The sequence below is a fragment of the Pinus tabuliformis genome, chromosome Q (assembly GCF_031772625.1).
Source record: "Pinus tabuliformis cultivar Carrire ecotype Pingquan chromosome Q, CPIR1, whole genome shotgun sequence".
NCBI classification, from domain to species: domain Eukaryota; kingdom Viridiplantae; phylum Streptophyta; class Pinopsida; order Pinales; family Pinaceae; genus Pinus; species Pinus tabuliformis.
In genome coordinates this window covers 858,207,426-858,233,657 of record NC_142296.1, presented here as the reverse complement: position 1 = coordinate 858,233,657, position 26,232 = coordinate 858,207,426, and the positions used below count along the sequence as shown (strand labels likewise).

Here is a 26,232-nt window from a genome sequence, read left to right as displayed (position 1 = left end):
CTGAAGCATGGCATCAATTTGATTGAATATCATGTATCTTTTGTTATCCTGCAAAGATGATAGTTCAGTTTATGCAGCATGACGTGGTGTTTCCCTCTCTCTAATTCCAGGATTCAAGGTGTCACTCCTAAAATACATTTGCATATTCTACTTCCCAATTCCTTCCAATTAAGTGAAATTTATCCAACAAGGAGACCTTGGGTTGGTTTTATTTGTATCAACTGCCTAATTTAATATGCTTATTACTTTGGTCTTGCCAACAAGGAGTTCCTAAACCATCATATCACCTGCCCTGGTTTAGTTAGTGCAGCAGAGTCCTTATCAGCATGGTGTGGCATTTCCCTCTTTCGAATTGGTGATGTATATAAATCCCCAGTATTCGAAGCCATACATTAATATATTCTATTTCACAATTCTTCCCATGCAAGTGAAATTTATCTGAAGCATGGCACCAATTTGATTGAATATCGTGTATCTTTTGTTATCTTGAAAAGATGATAGATCAATTAATGCAGCATGGCATGGCATTTTCGTCTCACTAATTCTAGGATTCAAGGTGTCACTCCTAAAATAAGGTGGTCATACATTCGCATATTCTACTTCACAATTCTTTCCATTTAAGTGAATTTATCTTGAGCATGGCACCAATTTAATTAAATACCATGTACCTTTTGTTATATTGAAAAGATGATAGATCACTTAGCTTGATCTTTTGGGTTATTTTTGTAATAGCTGGATGAAATTCTTAAACGACGAATGACTCTAAAAGGAAAGTATTCCACAGGCAGAAACAATGCCATAATCAGGACCAAAATACAAGCTCAAGACTTCAGACAGCATCGTTTACTTTTAAACCATTATGTCAAGCCAACTATACACCTAAGTAGGCACATAGTCAGATTGAGATTTGACCCATAATCCATATCAATGCCGACGAGAAAAAAACAATGTTGCACTTGGCCATAAATTTTTTACTAGATTGCTCAATTAAAGTTATTTAAACTTGTATCGGAATCATATACAAATCCAATCAGCCCACAGACACAATGGCATGATACAGCTAAAGATTTTGATGTTTTCATTAAGACCAATGCTAGCACAAGCACGGCAAGAGACTTTTCCAATTACAGATCAATTTTTGGCTAGCGTCACTTTGAGGACATCTTGAAACAAACAGAAATCAATGCATGAGATGTCATAACAACTGTCATTATCAGATAGTAGGATATTCACATGGTTCCTAAATATTGACATATTTTCATAGCTAACTTGTAAGGTGCAGAAGGCTTCTGTAAGTTAACATGCAGTGAATGTTTTAATGCCCTGAAGTAGTCTGGTTCTCCAGAGCTTGCGGTTTCAAATACGATTTCACTTTTTATAGGATAAGCCGCTATAAAACAAATTCAGCAACCAACATATTTGAGTGCTGACTTTCATTTTGGTTGTTATGATGGCCTAGTTGCAAGGTTGACACGTCTGCTAGTCATATATAGTGCAATAATTATGTTACAAGGGTATTAAGGCACTTAGTGCTAAGAAGATACAGCTCCTTTAATCACTGTTCAGTCTGGTCGCCTTGTTTTTATGTAAAATATATTTTAGCCAACAAATAAAATAAAAATTTAAACTTCAAGTTATACAAGCCGAAAGTGGCGGTGTCCTCATTAAGTCACCTGTCCCACCCTTCATTACTGTTATCAACAATTCAATCTCCTTTAATTGAGTATACTACCTTTAGAATTTAATCATGACAATGCAATGCCCAACTTGCTTGGTATAAGTTCATGACAACATATTCTTTTGAAAGTTCATTAAGTCACCTGTCCCACCCTTCATTACTGTTATCAACAATTCAATCTCCTTTAATTGTGTATACCACCTTTAGAATTTAATCATGACAATGCAATGGCCAACTTGCTTGGTATAAGTATATTTGACCATAACTTTCACAACCTTAGATCTGCCCACATACAACTGTCACAATACTCCTGACAAAAACTGTTTAAAATGGACTGCACAATGTGTCACCATAAAACGTATCTGCTGAGCCATACTAAATTAGCTGAGATCACTGATTCCTAGATATGCTCTTGTGAAAATGTTAAACTACACTGAATTATATATATCATCAAAGTTTTAGACAATATACAATAACTGATCTTTATAAAGAACTTAAAGCTTATTTACAAAGTTGGGACCACAAATCCTTGCAGTTGTGCAATGAAAAGCACAAATGTATTTTTCTCTCCCAGGGAATAAGAAACGCTAACAGCTTCCCACCTAGTTATCTGATTATATAAAACAATACATCTTGCAATTACTACTGTTCAAAATATAACCAGGCAAACAAGCATATTCAACATTCAAAGAAATATCAAATTGAACGCATGCCCATAGTCAATTAAATGCACCCCAGCTTATTTAAAAATCACAACCATAGCTGTGCTCTTGTGCCATCACATCTCACTTATCATGCTGAATAGTTGTGTTATCAAATACATGTCTTAGCAGAGGATTAAAGCAGATTTAAGATGGTGCTAGCCACAAGCAAATGCCTTGAGCATTCTGTAGAATTTCTCAAAATCCTAGAGTCGTTCTGTAAATTGCATTTCCGGTCAGAGTGAACTCATAACATTAATGATTTAAACAAATGAACCTTTACATCAAACTCACATCCCAACATGAAAAATAAATTATTTGGAGTTGACCAGTATGTCAATGAACAGTGTCTGAATCCTAATCTATGTGAAAAAGATATACAAAGAAACAAGAGGAGCTTGCTTCTAATTAACATACAAGTGTGAACCACCTTGACCGGTTGATTCTCAAGAGAACAGAAAAATATTTCACCCAAAACAATTACACATGGTAAATAAAATCACCTCACAAAAAGTATACAAGGGACTAACCGTGTTAAGGTACACTCCAACTTAAATATAACATTTTCGTTGGTGCAGCATCTGAAGCTCCCCCAACTTTCAGATAGGCATCCTATGATATGTTCTGTCATAATTTGTACCACAACCTATTTATTAGGCATTGTTCGATTCCACAGAAGCTCCTGACCTTGCCTGCAAACAAAAGGGAGCCAGTTAGGAAACTTCTCCCAATAACATTTTACAAGAACTGTATCAACACTCATGCTTTGTATTTGTATTTCACCTGGGAAATTCGATTCGCATAAATTGTTACAAGTCGTAGCTGGGTACTACTCAGGCTTCCAAGATATGGTAAAAATGCTTTCCCAAGAACAATATATATGTCGACTAGACAAAACACGACTGTCTGCAACAGCAGAAGCATCAATTACAGAATCTTATCTTCATTCTAAAATGCTTAAATATCTACATCACATAATCAGTCAAAGAAAATAGTAATCAATACATTCTACATCTAGTAGCAGTAGATATGCCTAGTGCTACCTTCCGAACATCTGCACTTTGATTCCCAAAAGCATCAAATAGAGCAGGCAAAAATGAAGGTAACTGAGCCATAAGTTCTTCTGGTGGAAGCCGCCCAACAAGCTGGCAAAATAGCAGCAAATGTCAGTTACCTGGCAATAAACATCTTCTCAATATTACACTTCTACAGTGTCCATTAAGTAGCTTTTCAGTGCTCATAGAAGCTCTGAAATATTTCAAAAATGCCTCACTATGAATGCCCATAACAGAAAACAAGCACACTTATAAAAGCCAATTTCTACAGATTTGATGAAGATAAAATCACTAGTATATATCTATTTGTGAGAAGGTCTGAAAATCCTATACTAGCTGATGTTGACAATGAACGCCCCTGGCTAGTCAAAGCATTTTGAACTAATTACACCAGTGAATTGAAGCATCTATTTTAAAAAGGCTTTTTGAAATAATTATGTCATATCTTGTACACTAGAGTCACTGTGACATCTATTATGAACACTTAGAGCCTCTCTTGTTAATAATCTGGCAACTGGAGTGATGTGGGAAGTTTTAGACATAGGAACTTGATAAATATCCACTCAACAAGACATGTTGAATACATTTGTCGATGACACTTCCTAAATGTTGAGAAATTAAGACAGTGAAAGAACTTTTCTGAAGCTAAAACAGTAAAATATATTATGCGAGCCTATATAGTCAGCCTAATATACAAAACGATGAAGACAATGTTCCATATCATACAAATCTAATCTAGCTCATCTCCAGACCTCAGCTTGAACACACAAATAAAATCCCATGACTGCTTAGCATCCAAAACAATTCATTATAGATGGGTAACACCAATGATCAACCCACCTTAGTTAGGCAGCCAATGCAAGTCACCAAAGTTTTTTCATCTTCACTGACCAATAAAGGAACTACAACCTGCAAAAAGGTTAAGAGAAAAAAAATACTGTAAAATTCAAAACGTGATGTGATACAACAAACTGACACTCCCAACAATCCCTAAAAATGTGTTCTTTTCCAAAATACTACATAATTTTCTATACATTGCATACCGTGAGGCATCGATAGGGATCATATTGAGATAGCACAATTGTTGCACAACGATCTGCTTCACTAGAGACCTGACAAAGAGAACAGACATTTAAAATAAACAGAAAATACACAAACGCCTGCATGTCCAAAATAATATTACTTCGATTTTAACATTTAATTCTTCAAAAAATACCTTTGCAACAAGGTCCTTTGTTGCATGCAGCAGTTTTTCCAATAAAGTTTCAACAGAATCCTCCAGCGTATCTTTCTGAATAACACAATTAAAAAAGATTTCCTCAAATATTCCCAGAATAATGGTACAAAACTTCAAAAATTGAACCTATAAAATGGAGAGCACATGTATCTGGGAGACTTTAAAACAAGGGTTCAAATGACAATCCAAGAATGAAAGCACAGAGACGATTTTTACTAGAAACCAACATTAAAAAACACAATAAAAATGGAAGCTTGGGAGACCTGATTACTCAGCATTTCAACTATAACAGCAAGAGCAAGCTCCCTGACAGAAGAATCAGGATCATCAAGCACCTCAAGAACACCTGTTAAAATTTGATTGAAGTACTGCACGCAAAAAACAGAAATGTAAGGCACACAACATACACCATACATCAATTTCAAATCTGACACAGACAATTTCGATCATGAAGCTGCTTTCTTGTTTTCACACAACAATGTGAAATAAAGATAAACTACAGACGATAACAAGGAAACCAGTGAACAAGTGAAACCTGCATATGATTCAGTGGAACTCGGTTAAATACTAAATAGAAAAATGAAAGGTGTGGAAAACTTCAGATTATTCTTGATTTAGAGTCTAGACTAACACACAAACAATCATGCTTCTTTCTATTGGTTCAAAATAACTGCATCTCATCAATCATGTTGATTTCATCCGTTAAGAAAGACAAATTAAGACAAATTACTGCAAAACTTGAAAAAATGCAAATGAAAACAATTACAAGTTTTAAATATCATTAAACTAAAAACAGTTTTCCCAATTGAACAATAAAGTAGAACTGCATCATTTTGATAAGTTGTGATAGATAAGAGAATAACAAAAAGTTCATTTTCCGTTTACAATCATATGCATATTTTAAAAACTGGCATGCAAGGAAAGTTTGGGATGAAGAACCTGCCAACCAATATTTAATTACAGAAATACACATTTAGAAGCTAATGCTGTTTCTGAGGAGATCCATGTTCAGAAGAGGGCAATAACCAAGGGAAAAAAGCAAAAATAAAACTAAAATATGCAAACTTTCATTTATGAGCGTGCACACACGCACAACATTAGACACAAAATAGCATGTGAGTGGGTCAATTTAGCAAAATAACACTCAGTGCAATACATATCTGAACCAGAATACATAATCATTTACGCTCTAATGACAAGCAGAAAACAGAATTGTAAGGCACACAATATACACAATACATCAATTATTAAATATCATGGAGACAAATTCGATCATGAAGCATCTCGATGGACTTCATCACAGGACTTAAAACAGTGCCAGGTCGTGATTCCATTGGTGGTGCACAGGTTGACGAAGTATGCCCATTTCTTTGCTATTCCCACCAAGTACTCTGCTTCGCAGGTTGTGGAGTTATTTTGCAGGGAGGCTTTCCAGTTGCATGGTCTTCCCAAGACTATAGTGAGTTACAGGGACAGTCGTTTCATGGGGGCTTTCTGGCAGGAGCTCTTCAGGATGGTGGGCACAGAGCTGACACCGAGTACCAACTACCGCCCCCAGACTGATGGGCAGACCGAGATAATTAACAAATGGCTGGAGGGTTATTTGCAGAATTACATGACAGGGCAGCAGAGAGCTTGGGCAAGATGACCACATGGGAATATTGCTACAATACTACCTATCACATGTCTATAAGTATGTCACTGTTCCGAGCTTTATATGGATATCATACTTTATCTTTTGCTGACCTTGTTTTTGGAGACAGCCGGGCCACAAGGGCCAAAGATTGGATACAGGAGAGCCAAAATATTCTTAAAGCCCTCAAGGATAATTCGCAAACAGCACAAAATTGGCAGAAGATGTATGCAGACAGGCACAAGGTTGAGAGACATTTTGAGGTGGGGGACTTGGTTTTCTTGTGCCTCCAACCTTACATTAAGTCCACTCTGAAGCAGATGGGGGCCGAGAAGCTACAGCCACGATTTTATGGCCCTTACCGGATGACCAGGAGGATTGGTGAGGTGGCATAGTGTTGGAGCTTCCGCTTGGGAGCAGAGTGCATAATGTCTTCCATGTTTTGTGATTCAAGAAGGTACTGGGACAGCAGTCACAGCACGTGACATCAGCTGTTGAGCTACCTCCACTGGATGATGAGGGACATCTAGTTCTTGAGCCTGAAGCTATCTTGGAGGGCAGGGAGAGGGGATTGAGGAGTAGAGTCATCAGGGAGTTCCTGATCAGATGGAAGAACCTGCCCAATGAGGATGCCACTTGGGAGGGTGAGCAAATACTACAGCATCCAGCATTGCAGTTGCTTGAGGGCAAGCAATATATTGGCGGGGAGGACTGTGATATTCCCACTTAACAAAATTGCTGAGTGAAATATCAATTTTAATCAATGTTGTCAATTTTGGGTTGCAACTTAGGAAATGAGGGTTGTGGGGACCCACTTGTAGTTTTGGGGCAAAAGAAGACTCCAACATAAGAGAAAAAGGGAAAATCGAATTGCTAGTGGATGGTGGGGGCCACCTCCAGAGGGAAAAACACTTCCCTTGGCCAATACGCACTTATGGAGGGAAGAGAGATGAGGAGGGCCGATGTATGGGTCCCACATGGAGAATTGGAGGCTCAAGATTAAATAGGAGGTGCATTCATCACTTTGGGGACTTTTGATCATTTGGCATTCACACTCACTTAACACGCTTGAGCTGAAAACCAAGTCTGCACACGAGATTTTCATGCAAGAATCTCACCCTTCGTTCGGTGGACTTCGAGTGCCAGCCCAAGGAGGTGATCTACACTACGTTGGGAGTTGCCCAGGAGTTTATCTAGCAAATTCGTGGAGCTGATTCAGCAGATTGGGTTTTCCGGGAGTGATTTGGGCCACCATTTGCCGGAGATTTGGAGTGCTAGTTGGGCACGATTTTGAGGAGGTTCTACTGTGCCATTTAGCCATCATCAGGGACTGCGTGGACCTGCGCAGTGGTGTTTTCGTACCACACGTGGGAGCTTAGGAGAAGGCCGATTTGGGTATTGGGGTATGTTCATGCTGGGAATTTCGCTGAGCCTTTCTGCCATTTTGGGGACTTCCAGAGGGGAATTGCCTAGCAGTTGGGAGCTTGGGAGAAGGCCGATTTGGGTATTGGGGTAAGCTGGTGCTTGTGGGGACTTCCGGAGGGGAATTTCGCCGAGCCTTGTTGCCATTTTCGGGACTTCAAACAGTGCAATTTTCTGGAGGGTCGATTTGCCTAGCAATTGGAGGATAGCGTGGAAATTGGGGCAAAATTTGGAGGTCAAAACCATACCACACCCTTTCTGGGTTTTGGTGGGTTATTTGTGGGGAGACCGGGGTTAATTTCCCCAAATTTTCTGAGCACCAGGAGAGGGCCAAAGAGTAGTTTATTCCATCCAGCAATGCAATTTTTTGGGTCCAACGGAGAGCATTTGAGGGGAGCATCTTCCTAGCAAATGAGCAGGCATTTTCATCACCTGGGCCTTGTTAGCTTGCGTCGGGGAAGCCCAGGTGCATACATTCCAAGCTTATATTGTACCCCACCCCCCCCACCTTTGCATTATAATAAAATGGCTCAGCGCAGTTTTGAAGTATTTCTAAGTATTTAATTTTGTGTTGCTTTTGCTATGCATGCTTCGTTTATCGCTGTTAATTTTCCTTAGGGATATTACACATTTTCACACAAACGTGCATGCCATTAGACACAAACTTTGCAAATTTTTCATATGTATAAAGCATGCGAGTGGGTCAATTTAGCAAAATAACACTCAGTGCAATACATATCTGAACCAGAATACATAATCATTTGGGCTCTAATGGCCTCAAATCCAAAAATAATCATATAGCCTCTTCAATGTGCATATATTTGCATCTTTTGCACATAGCTCTCAACTTATGTCCATGTTTGTGCACCACTTCCTTCAAACAACATGCTACATCACTATCTCTATCTCCTACAAAAGCTCCTCTATCACTACAGACTGCTCTTGAACCAATAGGTCAATTGCATCAAGTGATTCTTTGTCTCGAGTGGAGAAAGCACAGTCAATTAGTTTTAACTTGAGCCTAGTGTAAGCACACTATGTTGGTCCAAGTAATATATCAACCCAATGTCAGATATACTTTTGCGTCAAAAAATTACACCGCATGCCCATGCACAATCTAAAGATATGTTTTGAAGTAAAGGACTAAGTTGAAAACAGGTCACAAAAGAAGACATTGGTACCAAAATTTAGCACCATTATATAGCGTCGCCGATTTTTTTATCTTCTTTCAAATGAAGGCAGGTAGAATCAATAGAGAACAAAGTTATAAATTGTCTATCAATCTGCAAAACAATAGTGTAGTAACTTCAACCTACTACTACCAACCCCTCAAATGAAACACATTATAAAATGAATCTCTCTATTGACTGCCCTCTATGGCCAGGTTTACAAAATCCATAGTGCATTCCTGACAAATTTGTCTTGCTCCAGTATAGTCCAAACGGTTCTTCATGCATAGACACTAATGAATAAGGTGAAAAAAAATAAAGTTGTTATTAATCTCCAAAGGAAGAGCTAGTACTTTCGGTGTTACAAGTTCGTGCCAACAAAAGGAGATCTTTTGAAGAGAGTTAAGGACCTTGGGCCAAAGTAAAGAGATATTGAAAGAGATGGTGTTCCTTATTGTAGACACTAATACAAAAGAAGACAGATTAAAACCTCAAATTTCCACACCTTCTATACAGTTAAAATTTCCGTGAACATCAAACTAAGTATTACCATGACATGCTTATTTTTGAAATTTCAACTCAAGGCCAAGGCTACAATAATATGTATTGGCATAATCTGGATTTTCTTTAGTGGAGTATGAACCCAAGGATGTAATTGATGTAATTATGCCATACCCATGAGAACAAGTGGAAATTATTGCCATGGGTAATAAAAGGGGATGATCGATGGTGGCGAACTAATGCCAAGCTTGGTAGTCTGTGATGGTGTCTATGTACTCTGTGGTGACATCCTTCTAGAAGCGAACTTTTGCCTCTATTGCATCCGGGTACACTGGTTCGACACCTCTCTCCAACTCGTCTGATAACGTGTGCATCATAGTCATGAGTGCAGCCAGACCAACAACATACTTATGCATAGTGTTTGGGTTGATCTCCAAGTGTGCACTGGTGGTTATCCGCATCAACTTGTCAAAGTACATATCCAGCTCTAGTGAGACTCGGTTTTGTCTTTGCCTCGATAAGTGTGCCAATAGATGGGATCACATGCGTGTGCACAGGGACATCCATGCTCCTGAACACCCGCGCATGTGATTGACAACACTGCTCACCCTATCTGCTTTGTGCCAGCTGTTGGGATGGGTCTATAACCTGTATGGGCGCAGTTTCATCAATTTGTGCATGTTGCGCTTCCTGTTGTACTTGTTCCTATTGCGCTTCCTTCTCTATTCTGCGCAGATCCTCTTCTTCCCTGAGTTGTTGTTTCAACTCCTACTACTCCTTTTTTGTTTCCTCCATCTTCTATTTCTCTCTTTGTCTATACGTGATCCTCCTATCGCGTTGTCGCCTCATAGCCTCAATCTCCAAAGTTGCTTTCATCACGAGTTGATCTGCTTTGCTCTGCCTCTGCGCTGTCAACAACCTTCCTCTTGCCTTTGTCGCGTGCAGGTTTGCTACCCTCTACTGCTGTTGATGGTGCTGCTCGTTGCAATGTCACTTCCATTTCATCTTGATATCCTTCTCTATGAACAGCTTGGTGTCTTCATCGATAAGCAAGCTCATAGACACTTGCTCAACTAAATCCCCAGTGGCACTCTCACGGTGTCCTTTGACTCTCCTCTCCTGGAGGCCATTGTACCTGTGCTGCTGAGAGGCAGGCGAACACCTTTGATACCTGGAGACATAGCAACACTCATGGCAAGCAATCTATCAATTGAAAACCAAAACAACTTGAGGACTGACTTGCAACATACCTGCGCCACTGATTGTGAATATTGTGGAATTTCCACCGGGAGGCTGGGAGACTGATTGCCAAAATTGCGCAAGGCACAGTATGCGTTGTCAAAAGGTTGACTGACTACTGGAACTGCACAATGCACAGTCCAGCCTGGCTTACTGAGGACTGAAACTGTGCGCAGTTTTAGTCAGCAGTGACATGCAACCCAACAAACTGCATTGCGCAATTCCTGGGGCCAGCAAGGCACTGCCTCCCAGAATTGCGCAATGCAAGCCTGGAGGCTAGTGTTGGGCCAGATTTGCGTAGTTTCTGGAGGGAAGGCAGAGCCTTCACTTCCATAAATGTGCATTTGTTAACTAGGCAAGGAAAGGTCTGGGCCAAGGCAACCAAGACCCGCTAAAGAGCAACTGAAAACATGAGAAGTCTAAATGCATGGTGAAGCTGTGTACAAACAAGAGTGAATGATCATGCATGCAAACAGTGAGTGCAAGATTCGGAAAACGGGAAAGCAAGCATGTGTGTGAAGCGAGTCGCCGCAATGGCAACCATCAGTGCAGAAGCAGTGTCATGCATGCGACAACAGTGAGATGAAACGAAAACTAAAACAGTGTTTCTACAAGCTAACATGCATCAAAACGACAGCAAGCATTCATTCAAACCAAGCAGACAGCACTTACACAAACCGAAATACAAAAAGCGCCAAAAAAGCAACAAAAGACATGAAAAGCGGACTTACCCGGAAAAGCTGAGTCGAATGTGCCGAAGACTCCTGGATGTGATGTGGGATGTCAGAGCTCCAAGATCAATGTCAGGAATGGGCCCTGCAACGCATAGTTTTCAAAACCGTTTTAAAAAACCGGTTACCGGTCTAACCGGCCGGTTAGCAAGGCCGCCGGTCTAAACCGGCCAAAAACCTAGTTGGAAAGGCCATTTCACCCACTTTTTGCCCTAACTGGTGAAAAATCGGAAGGTTTAGGACGGAACCGGCCAGTTTTAGGCATGCCCACCATAACTTGCAAAAAGCGTATTCCTGATTGTGGTTTTGGGGTTTTGGGGGGAAACTAAGGGTGTTTTCCCTCCAAAAACACCCTCTCCAAGCCTATAAGAGGCCCCTCTCACTCTCATTTGTCTCACACAACTGATTTGGAGTGTTTGTGAGTGTTTGTGAGTTTGTTTGTGGGCTTGGAGAGTGTTGAGTTTTTGCTGAAGCAGTCATCTTGGAGTTGGAGTTGGAGCTATTTTGGAGATAGTGTGTAGCTGTCAGTGGAGTTGCCATCTTCAAGAGGAGGCTAAGGAAGTTAGTTTGCATTTCTAGGTAAGGGTTTGCACTTGAAAATTCCTCATTTGAGTCTGTTGTCCATGAATTATTTTTTTTATGTGCTATAAACTTCTCACTTCAATGATCTATCATTTATGCTATGAACTCTCTAGCTCTATCAAATTCTGTAGCTTGCGTGTGCATTTTTTTTCCTACATTTATCATTGGTTTTCCATGTTCCTTAGCTGCAATTTTTTTTAAATGGCAGATTTCTTTGCAAATTGTTATTATTTCAAGCAAACATGGCTCCAAAAGGAAAGGACAGTGCATGGGCTCATTGTGATGTAATTGATGGAAAAATGATATGCAAATTATGCCATAAATCTATTGGAGGTGGGGGTTATTCTTAAGTTGAAACAACACTTGGCTAGGATAAGAGGCCAAGTAGAGCCATGTGATGCACCAAATGCACTGTTAGGTCCTATTAGGGCAGAATACATTTCCAAGCTTGAAAACTTCTATGAAGATAAGGCTAGGGAGAAGGCCCTCCAAGATGACATTGCAAGGAAGAGGGAATAATTAGAAGCCATGAAAGAGAGTGGGTATGATGATTATGAGATTCAAGACTCCTCTTCTATCCCTTCCACCAATGACCCCTTTCACTATGTTCATCCTCAACTCTGAACCAGATGATGTCTATGTAGCTCCTGATGATGATCCTGTGTCTAGTAGTGGTGATGAACTTGATGATTGATCATGTGTACATTGTAGACTTGTAGAAGGACTGTAGGCCAATGGCCTCATAGCTTGCAGCATTGTTTTTGGACTTTATAGGCCGTTTGGAGCCTCATTTCTTATGTATTTTGCTATTTTGTCGATGATATGTATTGCACTCGGTGCCATTTTGATATATTCACCTTTACATGGTATATAAATGAGCAAACTTTGCATATTTTGTCTCTATTGGCTTGGAATCATGGTTTTACATCTTAAAAATAGTTTTGTTTCATTAAAAATTAATTATTTAATGTTTTTTTTTTAAAACCGGTTCGTTTAGACCAAAGCAGTCCCGGTTAGACCAATTCCGGTCGGTAAACCGGTTCATTAGGTGGACCGGTCCAGTCACCGGTTCCGGTTTTAAAAACTATGCTGCAACGTCAAATGAATGAGTTTTGATAAGATCGAGGTTATGACGTGCATGCCACGAATATAGGAAACAGCGACACTTAGCGAGAGGTTTCCAAAATGGCTTTTGCATGTAACCTCCAGCTGCTAAAATGGATCCCTAAAATCTAGGGATGCTTTTTGCTTTTTGCCTTTTTAGGAAAAGCAACCCATGCATGCAAATCAGGATTGCTCAATCTTGGAGGGAACCAGTCAACCTGAAAGCACATGCAGCAGTCTGCAAGCCTGTGGATGAGATTTGTGCAGTTTTTAGGCTGAGCAACACTGATTGTCCCTCATGCACTGCGCAATTTCTGGATTGAAGCCCTGGCTATCAGTCAAAACTATGCAATTCCTGAGCTGAAAACTGGTGTCAGGTTGCACTGCGCAATTTTTAAGGGGAACGCTGCCTGGCTAAACTGCGCATTTCTAGAGCCCAGCAGGAATGCGCAATTTCTGGAGGGAAGGTTGGTTCCCCTCCAGAGTTGCACAACTTTCAGGGGGAGCATCTCAGCCAGAAAATTGCCTAAGTCCGAAATGACAGCCTATGGTGAGAGGCAAACAAGTTGACAAGTACAGGCTGGTAGGCCACTAAAACTCAACTGAATCCTATGTACTTGGGATAGTACAAGACATGATGCTAAGGATGGTTGGTAGGGAGGCTCCAAAACGAAGCTAAGGCAAAATTTTGGTGGGTGGTTGTAGTCGCTACAACAGTACACAACTGGTCACTTCCAAATCAGAAATTGATTCCCCAAGTCCTTGTAGATGGTCTCTTCATTGAGATACTTTCATGAGAAAGGATTTTATATAACTTGTTCTGCAAAGAAATCTTTTGTCTTGATGTACTTACCGTGTACAGGTTCACTGGCTTATCATACATGGCCTTGGAAGTTTTCAAATTTGAAACAAATTGAACAAGAGAATCTTTAATGGATTCAACTATGACCCTTTGAGCCCTTACTTCCCCTTTCTTGTATTTTGCTAGTTCTTGTGTCTTGTCTTTGCTAGGTTCAATAATTTCCCAAATAACATACTCCATTACGTCTTGCTCGGTGATTATCAAGTCAATCCTTTTCTTCCATGCTAGATAATTTGATGCTCCCACAAGCTTATTGCTCTCCTTGTAGGAAGCACCCATATGACCTATAGATTCAGACATGATGTAATAATATGATATTTTCTCGATAACCAAGATTCTCTTAGACGATGACTCCAACCTTCTTGATGCTTTAAAGATCTTTGGAGAGTCTTCAATAGTCCCTAGGATTAATTCAACAACATCTTCGAAGAGTGATTGGTGATACCAAGATACTTTGATGCATCCCTTTAACAAGGTCTACCAATGAGTCTTTAGTCAAATCCCTTCAAGAGATGATCCTTCTTGAAGTTTTATTCTTTAGGCTTTCCTTGAGATTTTCCTTTTTCCTTCCCCTTGACAATTAATTCCTTCTAGTGTCCTTCCAGTTGCCTTCCCTGTTCACCTTAGCTCTAATTCCATGTTGGAAAATGTGCAATGGCAACTTATCGAGTCTTATTTTCCTTAACCTTAATATTTGCTTGTAAACTCAGTTAATCTTCTTGTTTTGTTTTTTAGTTAGATCTTTTCATCAAACAAATATCAAGAACGAAACAATAACAAAGGACACAAAAATTAGGCTCTCAACCAGGGAAAAACCCCTCCAAGGGGAAAACCCAATAAACTCTTCTCTTCTTATAGAATCTGCTTCAATTGAGACACAAAAACCCAAACCCTAGACCAAGTCCTTCTCCAAGTACCAAGTCAAACCTAAAACAAGTCTTTCCCTGATTTTGCACCAACCAACTTCAACCTGCAACTTCGACCTACCAGCTTCACTGCTACAATTCGTTTTGCAACTTCGATCCTGCAATTTCATCCTTGCAACTTCGATCCTGCAATTTCATCCTTGCAACTTCGATCCTGCAATTTCATCCTTGCAATTTCGATCGTGCAATTTCATCCTTGCAACTTCTATGGAAACCCTAACCCAGATTCCTCCTAAGACCTTCCTAGAGCAAGACAGCGCTTCCCAAGGTCAACGAGGTCAAGGTAGGGTATTCTTCCTTCCAGCTACAAAATTTTTCACTTCGTCCTCCAACAACTCGGACATGCAACTTCGGCCTCTTTCTGCAGCACCAGAAACCCTAGAACTTCGCACACGTGAGAGAGATAAAGCCCAAAACCGAGATTTTTCATCCTACTTTCTTCTCCTAGACCTTCGCTCTTCTTCTTCCTACTTCCCAACTACAAATCAAACTCTTTCTTGATAGATCAAACTTCTTGAGTGAGTGTTAAATGAGGTCAAACTGCTCCTTTACATAACCTTCTCAAGGGATCAAATTCCCTCCTTTTAGGCCAACTTGTAATTGTTAGGGTTGACTTGTACTTTTGGAGTTTCTAGGACTCTCTAGACTCAAAATAATTCATTTTACAATTACATTTTGCCCAGAAGGGTCTTATAAAAATGATGTTGACTCCTTTGACTCATGACAATAAAGCCTAAGACCTAACAAACCCTAGAAGCATGAAGAACATGCTTTTACCTAGAAGACCATCAATAAAGAGCATGAAACCCGTGCTTTAATAATAAATTTTCTTTTCTTCTCTTGTTTGTTACATAGGATACATATTGAAATGAGTACAACAGCAATTATGAAGACCGAAACTAGTTACATTCTCAACAGATACCACCCTTTTATGACTACTCTAACCCAAAACAAACCAAGGGAAAACAGATCAATGTTATGGTGACTCCCTTTTTTGTGATGGAACTTCACGCAAGATTTTTATCATATACCTACACAAACACCTAATAGCATGCCTTCCCAAACACACCCATCCCAAATTGACGACTCTAACACAACAAACTATTTAATGGCTCTACCTCTCACAACTATTGATCTAACTCAATTTTTCTTATGGCAATAGTTGCTTCTATATTCCTATGTAAAGGCCTCCTAGAATCTTATGTGCTCAATTCCTCTTTTTCTCGCAATGGTTCACACAACAATTACCTTTGATTTGTTCTTTGACTCCTTAAAAATTTCCCAACTTCAATTCGTAATATGGTTCTCTCCACCTCACATGGACAACAATTACACAAACAACATAACAAGCAACATCAAGGGTATTCACACATGGGTTCCAAAATCTTTATTCACTTTGGTAATCTTCTCACAAACATCATGTAATCATCTTTTCATCCTTCATCAGCCTGTTTTCAACCTCAACTCTCTTCATCGTGGCTCTAATATCGTGTTATTTTACCCACACGACCTGAACAAGAATACTCATGAGAATGAGAGAGTCGATTCATTCAAATCTTATGTCTCATTTTATAGTAGGAGCATGTTACATGTTCCCAAATACCTAACTATTAACCATTGCTTTAAATGCCTCATTAACATATCATTTTACTAGTGAGACTTTATTATGCATCTAAGACCTAGTACATCTAATTTCTAAATATGACCATTGGCTCTAACAATGGGGACCCATCCCTAATTGTTGTGCATGCATCCATTGTGTTTCCTCATCCCTGGGACTTGGGTACTAGAAGGGGATATCATTCCTCAAAAGGTGACAGTGTCAAGACCTATCCCATTTAATGTAGACATTTTCCTCTAGAAACAAGGATATCTTTATGGTTTCATGGATGTCTTGATGTGCCCCTTCCAAATTGGCACCCATGTGGCAATGGTTCTCCAAAAAAAAATTCGCTTATGGGTTCATCTTCCATACCATTAACAATACTTTCTAGCATTGCTTATGTGTCGAAGACTCAAAACACTATGTAGCATCTTTTTGTAATGGGCATAACAACAATTTTGATTCTCGTGATTGGCAAAGTCTTATACTCTAAATCTACTCTACAATTTCAAGGTTTTATGTCCATGTGGACAAGGTTTTACAAACCTATTTCAAACACTATATAGTATATTTTTGTAATATTTGATTCCAATGATTAACAAGATCTTATACTCTATATATACTATTCATTTTCAAGGTTTAAATGTCCATGTAGACAAGGTCTTTCAATCATGTTATATAAGAATTGCTACTTTTATTAACTTCTATTATAGTACTATGTTCGAGAACCTTTGTGTTTTATATTTTAATTTTTGTAGAATTTTTTTATTCTTTGTCATCCTTGTTCACTTATCCCCTATAAATTTGGGGATACCTTCTAGTTGTCCCCAAAACCCATTCCCTAAAAACTAAATACAACAACGGAGAGGGGTATTTGACGTGACAAGCAACAAACAGCAAATTTCCTCACTTTTTGTGTGGCATTCAATTTTTGTGTGGCATGTGATGTGATAAGTAAAAACAATTTCCTACAGCCAATTGAGAATGTCAGCAACAAATAGAGTTGAGAATCGTGTTGTTAAAATGTTCTTAGCATCTGTTGTCAAGGATGGGAAGGAAAATATATCCCTTCATATATATATGAGCAACCTATTACAATTATTTATTATTCTTCATATCAAATCCATGAGAGTTAGCTTTAGTAAATCATCCAATCTTTACAATTATTTATTTCATATCCAAGATATGAGACATATTCAACAATACATTCACTCTTTCAGACAATGAATTTGTGTAACTTGAATATACAACCAAGTACATATATGTGTTAAGGTAGTTTGCATGATACCTAAGTTTCATCATCTAATAACAAAAGTTGTTTATCAAGTGCGCTCAAGTCATTGAAAGGATAGTTGTTATACTCCCCTGCCCGAGACAATTGTTGGCCGTTAACCGCCTTGGGCCTCAAGAATCTTGGTTACCCTGGATGAGGGGAAGAACCAATGGATTTCGTGGGGAAATGCATTATGCAAAAAAATAAGAATAATAACAAAAGCTACCAATGAAGGATTAATACTTGCAAATCCATGTAAAATTGACACTCATAAATAGCAAGCAATAGGAGAGTGAATAAATGACCTTGTGTATCACTAGTTGCTAAGCATTATTGACTGTAATCCCATCATCTTTGTTCAATTTGTTTGTGTGTTTTTCAAATTTAGTGGCCTCCTTTATGCCCTTTAGAATATTTCTTTATCTTGGCAACCACCTTAATATCATTGATGGCAGTGTTGATAATATTGGTATCAGCAAAATATCGGCAAGCATAAAAAAAAAAAAAAAACAAACAAACAAAAAACAAATTTTCGGATTTTTAAGCATAGGCGATATGATCACGATATTTTTCGATATTTTGAAAATATCGCAATATTTACTTGGCGATATATCGTTTTGCCGAAAATATTACGATATTTTCGAATACCATATGTCTTATGAATCAAGTATGTGAGAAGTGTTAATTAGCTCAGAGACAAGTAAGTTGTACCTATTGCTGAATTGAAATTCTAGTAAGCTATGAAGACCAAAAAAAGGAAGTTGTTCGGTACTTCTATTTCCCTTTCTTCAAGAGTAAAATTACTTACCGCTATCTATTGGTTAACTTGTTTGCATACATAACATTCAGTAAAGACTTTGTAGTAGAAAATAGTAATTTTAGGAAATACTAGTTCTTCTTATGAATTCACAAAAGAAGCTCAATATAGAAGGAAAACTTGGACCTGCAGATTATTAAATTAATCTAGCCAAGAGAAATTATATGATATAAAGGTTATTGTTCAAGACTGAACAAAATGTAAATTGGAATCTTCCTCGAGTTGCACCAGAAAAGATAACCTTCCTATGTTCAAATTTCATGCATCTTCTCTTAACAAATATACCCCCGTCAATGTTTCTATTAATCCTATTACTTAATCAACATATTAACCAAATCTCTCTCTTAAAATCTGTAGACATTGAATGGGATCTACAATACAGTTTTATAAGTATGTTCACCTTGGTTTAATCTAGTTTGGTATAAACCCACTTGTCCTCCTTGGGCTTAATGTTTCCTCTTTAACATGCATCCATGACTCTCAACATAACAATTTCCAAGACACTTTGCTTGGAGCTTTTTAAGATCCTTTACACAATGGCCCAGTCTAGTCATCCATAATCCAAAGATATCAAGTTTCCCTCACCAATAGAAACATCAATGAACTTCTCCAAGCCTACATCCATCTCTCTCGATTTGGTATGTTTCCGCGATATTGCTCAATTACACACGACTATATGTCAGTTTCATCTCTACTACTTTGCTGGCACTTAATCCCAATTGGTCTCCCACACTACCCAAGAAGGCATAGGGGTAGGACCAGGGAATGTCACACTGATTCTTTTGGGTTTTACAGAACTCAATTCTAGAAGAATGGAATGCTTAATATATTTCCCTCAACCAAAAATATTTTGCACCTACTTAACCAAAATGTTTGACTGTTAAAAATACTCCTGCGTGTCCATTTTTGAAATTGTGCAGATCAATGAACCTAAGACATCCTCAGAATATACAGAGTTTTGTTCCCAATCCATACTCTTTATAATGGTTACATAGAGACATTTGATTGGCAAGTGCAAATTTAAAGGTTTCCCTACAATTGACATTCCTAGACAAGATATATGAAGTTGGATTACTATATATTTCCCACAATCATATTTGGAAGCCCATAATTTGGTGACCAAGGAGAAGTTTCGATATTTGTTGAACATATAGCAATGGTGTTATAACAAAATATATCATCCGCAAAAAACGTAAAGTCATGAAGGTGTTGGCTTTGTGCAACTTCATAAGGCTACCCATTGTCACCTAAATAGCTCTTTCCCTCTCTTTTGGTTGGCTCTTTTTCAAGAGGGTCTTCCTTGAAAGGTAGAATTGCTAGGATATAAAATGGAGGCACAAGGTGACTTAATGAAGAGTTAGCATAAGCAAAACAAGTGATAGTTGTAGTAATGGTATGCGGGATGGAAATTGCAAATGGGGGTATAGAAAGGATAAGAAAATAAAATGAAGGGAAAAAAAGGAAATGGTATGATGTAAGACTAGTGTCTATCAATCTAAGGGCTAATGGAGTCATGAAACAATGAATGGATGAAAGAACTAGTGTGTTACAATCAACTATTTTGAAGTAGGATATATGGTTGAAACGTGAAAGGGATAGTTTACCACATTCAACCTCTTCCATGAAAGAACTTGAAATATGTCGTAAAAAGACAAGTCTTGGAGGGTTAAGGTTGCCTCTCATTAATCAAAGGTGTTGTTTTATGACTGAAATGAGAAACTCCTTAAATTGCTTTACTACTAGATGACTGAATTCATTACTAGGCATTTGTAAAAAAATGACAACAAGAAGAATCTACAACAGCATGGGCAACAATTTAAAAGCATAAATAAACCATACAACAAAGTGAATCAATAACCAAATCATCATTAATCTTCAAAATCGATACAAACGGAAGTTCCACATCATTATCCCCATGCTCCAATCCTCTATCACTACTTTCACTCCATAATCCTCTAGTTGCTAATTATAAATGAAATGGAGAACTCCTCTTTATATAGAGTGAGTGAAATTTTCATAAAATAAAATATATATTTTTCTAACTAACTCTGTGACAAATCAACAAATTGTAAAATATTGGAGTAGTTAGATCCATGGTTGACAAGCAAAAAATGTGGATACTAGCCTCCTTAAGAGAAGAAGCACCATCCACAATTAGGTATTATACCAACTCAAGTTCTAAATAGGTCCCCAGATAATTCACCTTCCAAGAATAAGCGCATATAAAATATAGTATAATATTCTTCAATATAGGAGGATGTGCTCAACGAGATAAACATGTAGATAATCTCAGCCTTATTTTATTAATATGGAATATGAAATAGCATGCTAATACAAAGTATTGGAGATGGCTGAGGTGATGCCCTCAAATATCAACAATAACGTTGAAGTGTGCCTCCAAAAATAATTGATTTGTTGAAAGCACCTGTGAATTCTAAATGAATTCACAAAGGAGTGAGATGGGTTCTCGCGCACCCTCACTGAATCACCTAAGGGATTTTGTCTTGGGGCTACTATGGCATAGAAATAAATTCTCCAATCTATACCAAATACAAATACTCAAACCAACATGTACTCAAATGATCTCCTAAAGGTCCAATAGATAGCTCTCCAATCTTCTAGAAGCATTTTATTTTATTATTTTATTATTATTCTAGAACCTCCCCCTTGACTTCATCTTAAGTGACTTTTTAATTTATTTAAGTCATTTTTTGCCTTTCCCCTTTTAATTAAATGACTAATTAGAGTCATTTTTAATATGGGAAAATAGTAAATTGCCTACCATACTCTCTCCGGCCACTGGAAGTCGCTTCTCAACATCTCATCCTGTAGATCTTCTCATTCAAGTTCCAATGAGCTATTACGCTAAGGTCTTCTGTCAAATATTCCTCTCTGAATGCCACCTTAAGAGTAATTAATTAAGTTATGCTCAATAATAACCTTGTTTTACGGGAATTATCAAAAAGCATCGAAACCACAAACACGTTGTATGAAATTGCTGCTGATGATGAATATGCCAAGCAAATGCCATCGGATCCCATAAAAACTCCTCAAAACCCCTCTGGGACTCCTAATGACACAATCCTGCTCCTATGACCTTGCCATCACATACCATGAAAATCCATCATGGTTGTACTATTGAGGAAATTGAAAATGGGGACATTACAAGTCCTCCTGCCCCAAGATTGCTTGCCCTTAAGCAATCCATCTATGTCCACCACAAAGGCATCTGCACACTAATACCAAGATCCTATACAAACCATTGGGTCACATCATGCATCCGTGCTAGACCAAAATCAAGGGATCGCTCAATACCTGGCTCCCAAATCCACCATGGCCAATCATCATCGCCTAAACCCCATGGATCTAATTGTGTTTTGTCTCTAGCCATAGATGTTGCTCCACCAATAAAATACCAACACATCACCTCTCTCCAATCCAACTCCTAACACATAACACGATCAACCCCACTAAGTTGATGCAGGGCTAGTGCAACTAGAATGTTGATGAACTATCAGCCTACATCACATTGCCCACTAGAGCATGTACTATCCCTCACATCTAAGGGCCCCCATTGTACTATGCCCCTGACTAAGAATATCGCCCCATCAATAAGATACCAACTCATTATCTCTCGCCAATCCATCTTGTGGGAATGATCGAATGCATGGGTACCTGTATATGGAACAAGTTCACTATGCTACCCTATGCTCAAATCATGTAGCTCTGCCCAATCGTGCTGCAAACCCTATCTATGCACTCCTGGAAAGGGTTTCTACAAGAAAGTATTGTAGCTCTGCTAGTTGTTTGTGCATCTGTCTACTCCTCATCAATGGTTGTCCCAAAAGATGGCTCATCGTGCACATTGTGCATATCATCCTCCTTAATTGACTAATGCTCCTCAATGTGCTCTCCATGTTGAATCATCAATCGCTCATCTCGCAAGTCTACTACGCGGACCATATGTTGCTCATCATACTCCTCAAACACACAAGGATGCATATCTAGGCTACTGTCAACAACTCTACATGAGGTTATTGTCAACAACTCTACATGACTGCTCATGTTCCTCAGAGGCATTTGGATAAGAACTCATGGACTCAATTATAGAAGAAGAATCCTCATCTAGAAACTCAGAAGGAATCTCCTCCTGATCTACCCCTGACTTCTCTTTGGTGTCACCCAAATATGAGTGGTTAGACCCCCAAGGTTCCTTGCAGATTAAGCAAAGACCCTTCCTCTTTAACTCATTCTTGTTGCATGGTCCACCAATCCTGAGCATCTCCTCCCTAGTCAACTATCTTCTAAATAGCTTAATGTTTTTCCCAACCAACCTGCCAGCTAGATCATAAGCAATGGGTGAGACCATCTATTCCTTTCTACAAATGGCCAACAACTTAGATTGCCAGCTTCTTGCAGATGGAATCACGGTCTCCCATAACTAAAGACAAAATGGATTGCATGTGTGCTTTGACCTTGTCTGAATGATGTTTCTTAATGCTGAAGCAATATTGGAACATTTGAAGAATTAGGTCATCACACTCTAGATCAAACATGATGTCATAAGATCTAAGCATGGTCATGGCCTCTAAAATATCAAGTTTTTTCCTAAAGGTATGACCCACAGTGTTTTCCAAGTCTTAAAAGGTCTCTACTATCAATTTGAAAACTCCCCTCATAATATCATTGTTGTAAGGGAGTATAGGTGTGGTCAGCCCTATAATGTTAGTGAGACAGGATACCACGGGAAGTTTGACCCCTTCACAAGGTACTCCAAGAACTTGTGTTGTATTAGGGCAAACATGGTTGGTTTTAAAACCCAACTTAGCTTCTTCCCCTTTAATTGGCCCACCTACCTAGGAAAGGAATGAGTCTAGTTCTTCCAGTTTGAGAAGGGCTTTTACTGTGATCCTCATGTTTTTAATATTTGTCCCAAGTGCAAAGATTTTGTGTCCAATTTCTGGTCTCTTCTATAAATCCCTTGGCTGCTCTTGTTGAAGAGTGGCATGGAACCCTCTTGAGAAAGGTATCGTGATCTGCTTGGGCTTTTGGTCTAATGATGCATGGTGGTTCAAGGAATTGTCTTTTGTATTGTTCAATCTTTTAAATTCATTCAAGAGTTCTATAAATTTCTCCATGGATTATGATAAGTACATCAAGAAGATCAACTGACTCAATACAAACTCAACTTCTCACAGCGTAAGCATTCATGCAAACTCTCAGAATATCAAACTATATACACCATTAACTCTATATTAAAGGGACACGACATACCCTCTACAATACATCTCACTATCATCATGGCATATATATGAATGAGACTCGGCTCTCTAATCATATGTCAAGCTTTATTTACATACTATTACCATTCAGCATAAAATGTTCAGCCCAGTTACAGTAAAGGACTGAAACACCCAAGACTCATAGGTTTATGTATTATACAAGGCTTACACAAACGTGTTGTTGTAATCAGAATTCTTCAGAAAAATTGAGAATAAAATCGACAAGAATTTCAAGGAAAAAAATTAGAAACTTGTTAATGGAAAAATATGTAAGAACCTGGGATGGATTCTCTGCTGACTTTGAAAATATATCACTGGAACCCAACTTCTTCAGTGACTGGAATATCTTGGCCGTTGAGTTTTCAGTACAACTCTTCAAAACTACTTGTCATAATTTCAGCCTCAAAAGGAAATCTGCTACAAGAATTCAATGCTAATATTCATCCTCAGGAATGCTCTGATTTTGGTGATTTAGGCTGGTGATTTAGGACCACCACTTATAGGAAATTTGCCGCCCTACTAAGTATCAATTCTCAAGGAATTTGAAAAAAAAAAAAAAAAATTGGCATCTTTCTACAAACAGTTCGTGTCCATTAATGTCAATAGATAGCACAGGCTTTTCGACAAGCAGTTTATAGGCAACTTAAGAGGAAACTTCAAACACTAACTTAGGAAAAAATCTTATATAAACTAATCTGAATATACTCCTGAAACCAATTCAGCCTGGATAGGTTGCTACCACAGTATTCAAAACTGACTAGTTCAAATCGTGAACTGGTCAAACTAGCCCGTTCAATAGCCCAGGCCACCAAACCGGTTGAAAAACTGGGTTATCTGAGCAGACCCTCTAGTTTTTTGGTCCATCAGGCATAAACTGGTCGGTTTATAAAGGAACCAACCATTTTTCCCATAAACCGGTCGGTTTATTCCAAGGCCAGCCATGAACCACACAAAATGTGGTTTTGTGAGTTTTCAATCGGTTTAAGGGAAACTCAGGGTTGTTTCCCTCCAAAAACAGACCCTCTAAGAAAAGCATGCCTCCCCTCTCATTTGACTCCCGCATCTCTACCCTAGCAATTGAAGCAAACAAAGTTCATTCTTCTAGTTAAATACTCCAAAAGGCTTGGAATATAAAACTCTCCATTGAGAATAAGAATATATATTGCAAAGGATGAATAAGATGATGCTACAATGAAAGTGGGGGGCTTGCTTATATATTAGGCAAGTGCCTCTTCATGGAGAGTCATGTCCCATTTAGACATGCCTCTTCAACCTAATTACTAATTAACCAACCATTATTACAACTATCCTCATTACTTATATTTATATTGTTTATATATATTTTATTTGTAACATTGCCTTCCTCCTCAAAAAAGCTTTCTCCTCAAAGCTTGTTGATGCAAAAGGCTTGATCTCTTTTTCGGTATCGAATGTCTTCTTATCTTGGCACTGTCATCTTTGTTGTGACAAACAAAACTGTCGCAGTGAGAAGGGATCAAACCATCCTAGATTAATCTTTTGTGGAATATTTTGATCACTGGAATTTCGTAACAAATTGTCATCATAGGACTGGATTGAGGTTACATCAATATTCTTTGGAACATCAGTTTGTTGTTTCTGTTTTGAATGGTCTTGATACGTAACTTGGTTGACTTGTCTACTCTCATGATTTGGATGTCGATAGGGAACTTTTTTGGTTTGACTTTCCCTTATTAAGTGTGTGGAAATTTTTGTATTTCCTTCTGGTACTATGGTTGTTGAGTTAGGTACACAATCTTTGTTTGGAATTTTTATCATCTGAATTGTAACATGTGAGTACGTTTTTCCTTCAACTCAATGATCCTCTTCTTGAGTTCTGCTATTGACTGGTTTAGTATTTGTTTCTTTATCTTCAACTAGCGATGTTACGACCAGTGACTTCGATACTTCCTCTTGAATACAATGTTCTAACTTGTCTTTTAACGACTTCTTGTCCTTCTTAAGCTTTTTAATTTGTGTTAGTAATTTTTCACTATGATCCTTAAGTCGCAAAACTTCTTCATCTCTATCAACAGTGATTTTGTCAATTTTATTTTGCATATTTTGTAGTACTTTTTTACCTTCTTGAAAAATTACTTTTGAAATATCTTGGATGTCTTCTAGTGTTACTGAATTTGGCTTCACGGTGACATCCTGTAGTGTTATTTTTTTCTTTTTGTAAGAAAATGTCAAAAACTTCTTTTTCGTATTCAGGATGAAGGAACCAAGGGTTTCCATCCAGGGTGAACCCAAAATAATGTCACCTTGATTGCTCCATAGGGTTTGAACTAAGAAGTGCGATATAAATGTATAATCCTCAATGTTTAACTGTAAATTGGTTAGGTCATATTTTTTGTTTCCAAAACAGTTTAATTTTTCGATTATATTTGACTCCCAGA

General features: G+C 38.4%; 1 protein-coding gene across 1 annotated transcript in view; it reads right to left on the bottom strand.

Moving 5' to 3' along the window:
* Positions 1-2,538: 2,538 nt before the first annotated feature.
* The window catches only part of LOC149222255 (CLIP-associated protein-like), a 46,915-nt gene continuing 23,221 nt past the window's right edge, over positions 2,539-26,232 (bottom strand). The window contains exons 3-9 of the mRNA XM_089385330.1: positions 4,935-5,039; positions 4,651-4,725; positions 4,478-4,546; positions 4,275-4,343; positions 3,423-3,524; positions 3,163-3,285; positions 2,539-3,071 (exon numbers count right to left, since the gene is read on the bottom strand). Of these exons, the coding sequence (XP_089241456.1) occupies positions 3,033-3,071; positions 3,163-3,285; positions 3,423-3,524; positions 4,275-4,343; positions 4,478-4,546; positions 4,651-4,725; positions 4,935-5,039 (582 nt within the window). The 3' untranslated portion in view covers positions 2,539-3,032. The remainder of the gene's footprint in view (positions 3,072-3,162; positions 3,286-3,422; positions 3,525-4,274; positions 4,344-4,477; positions 4,547-4,650; positions 4,726-4,934; positions 5,040-26,232) is intronic.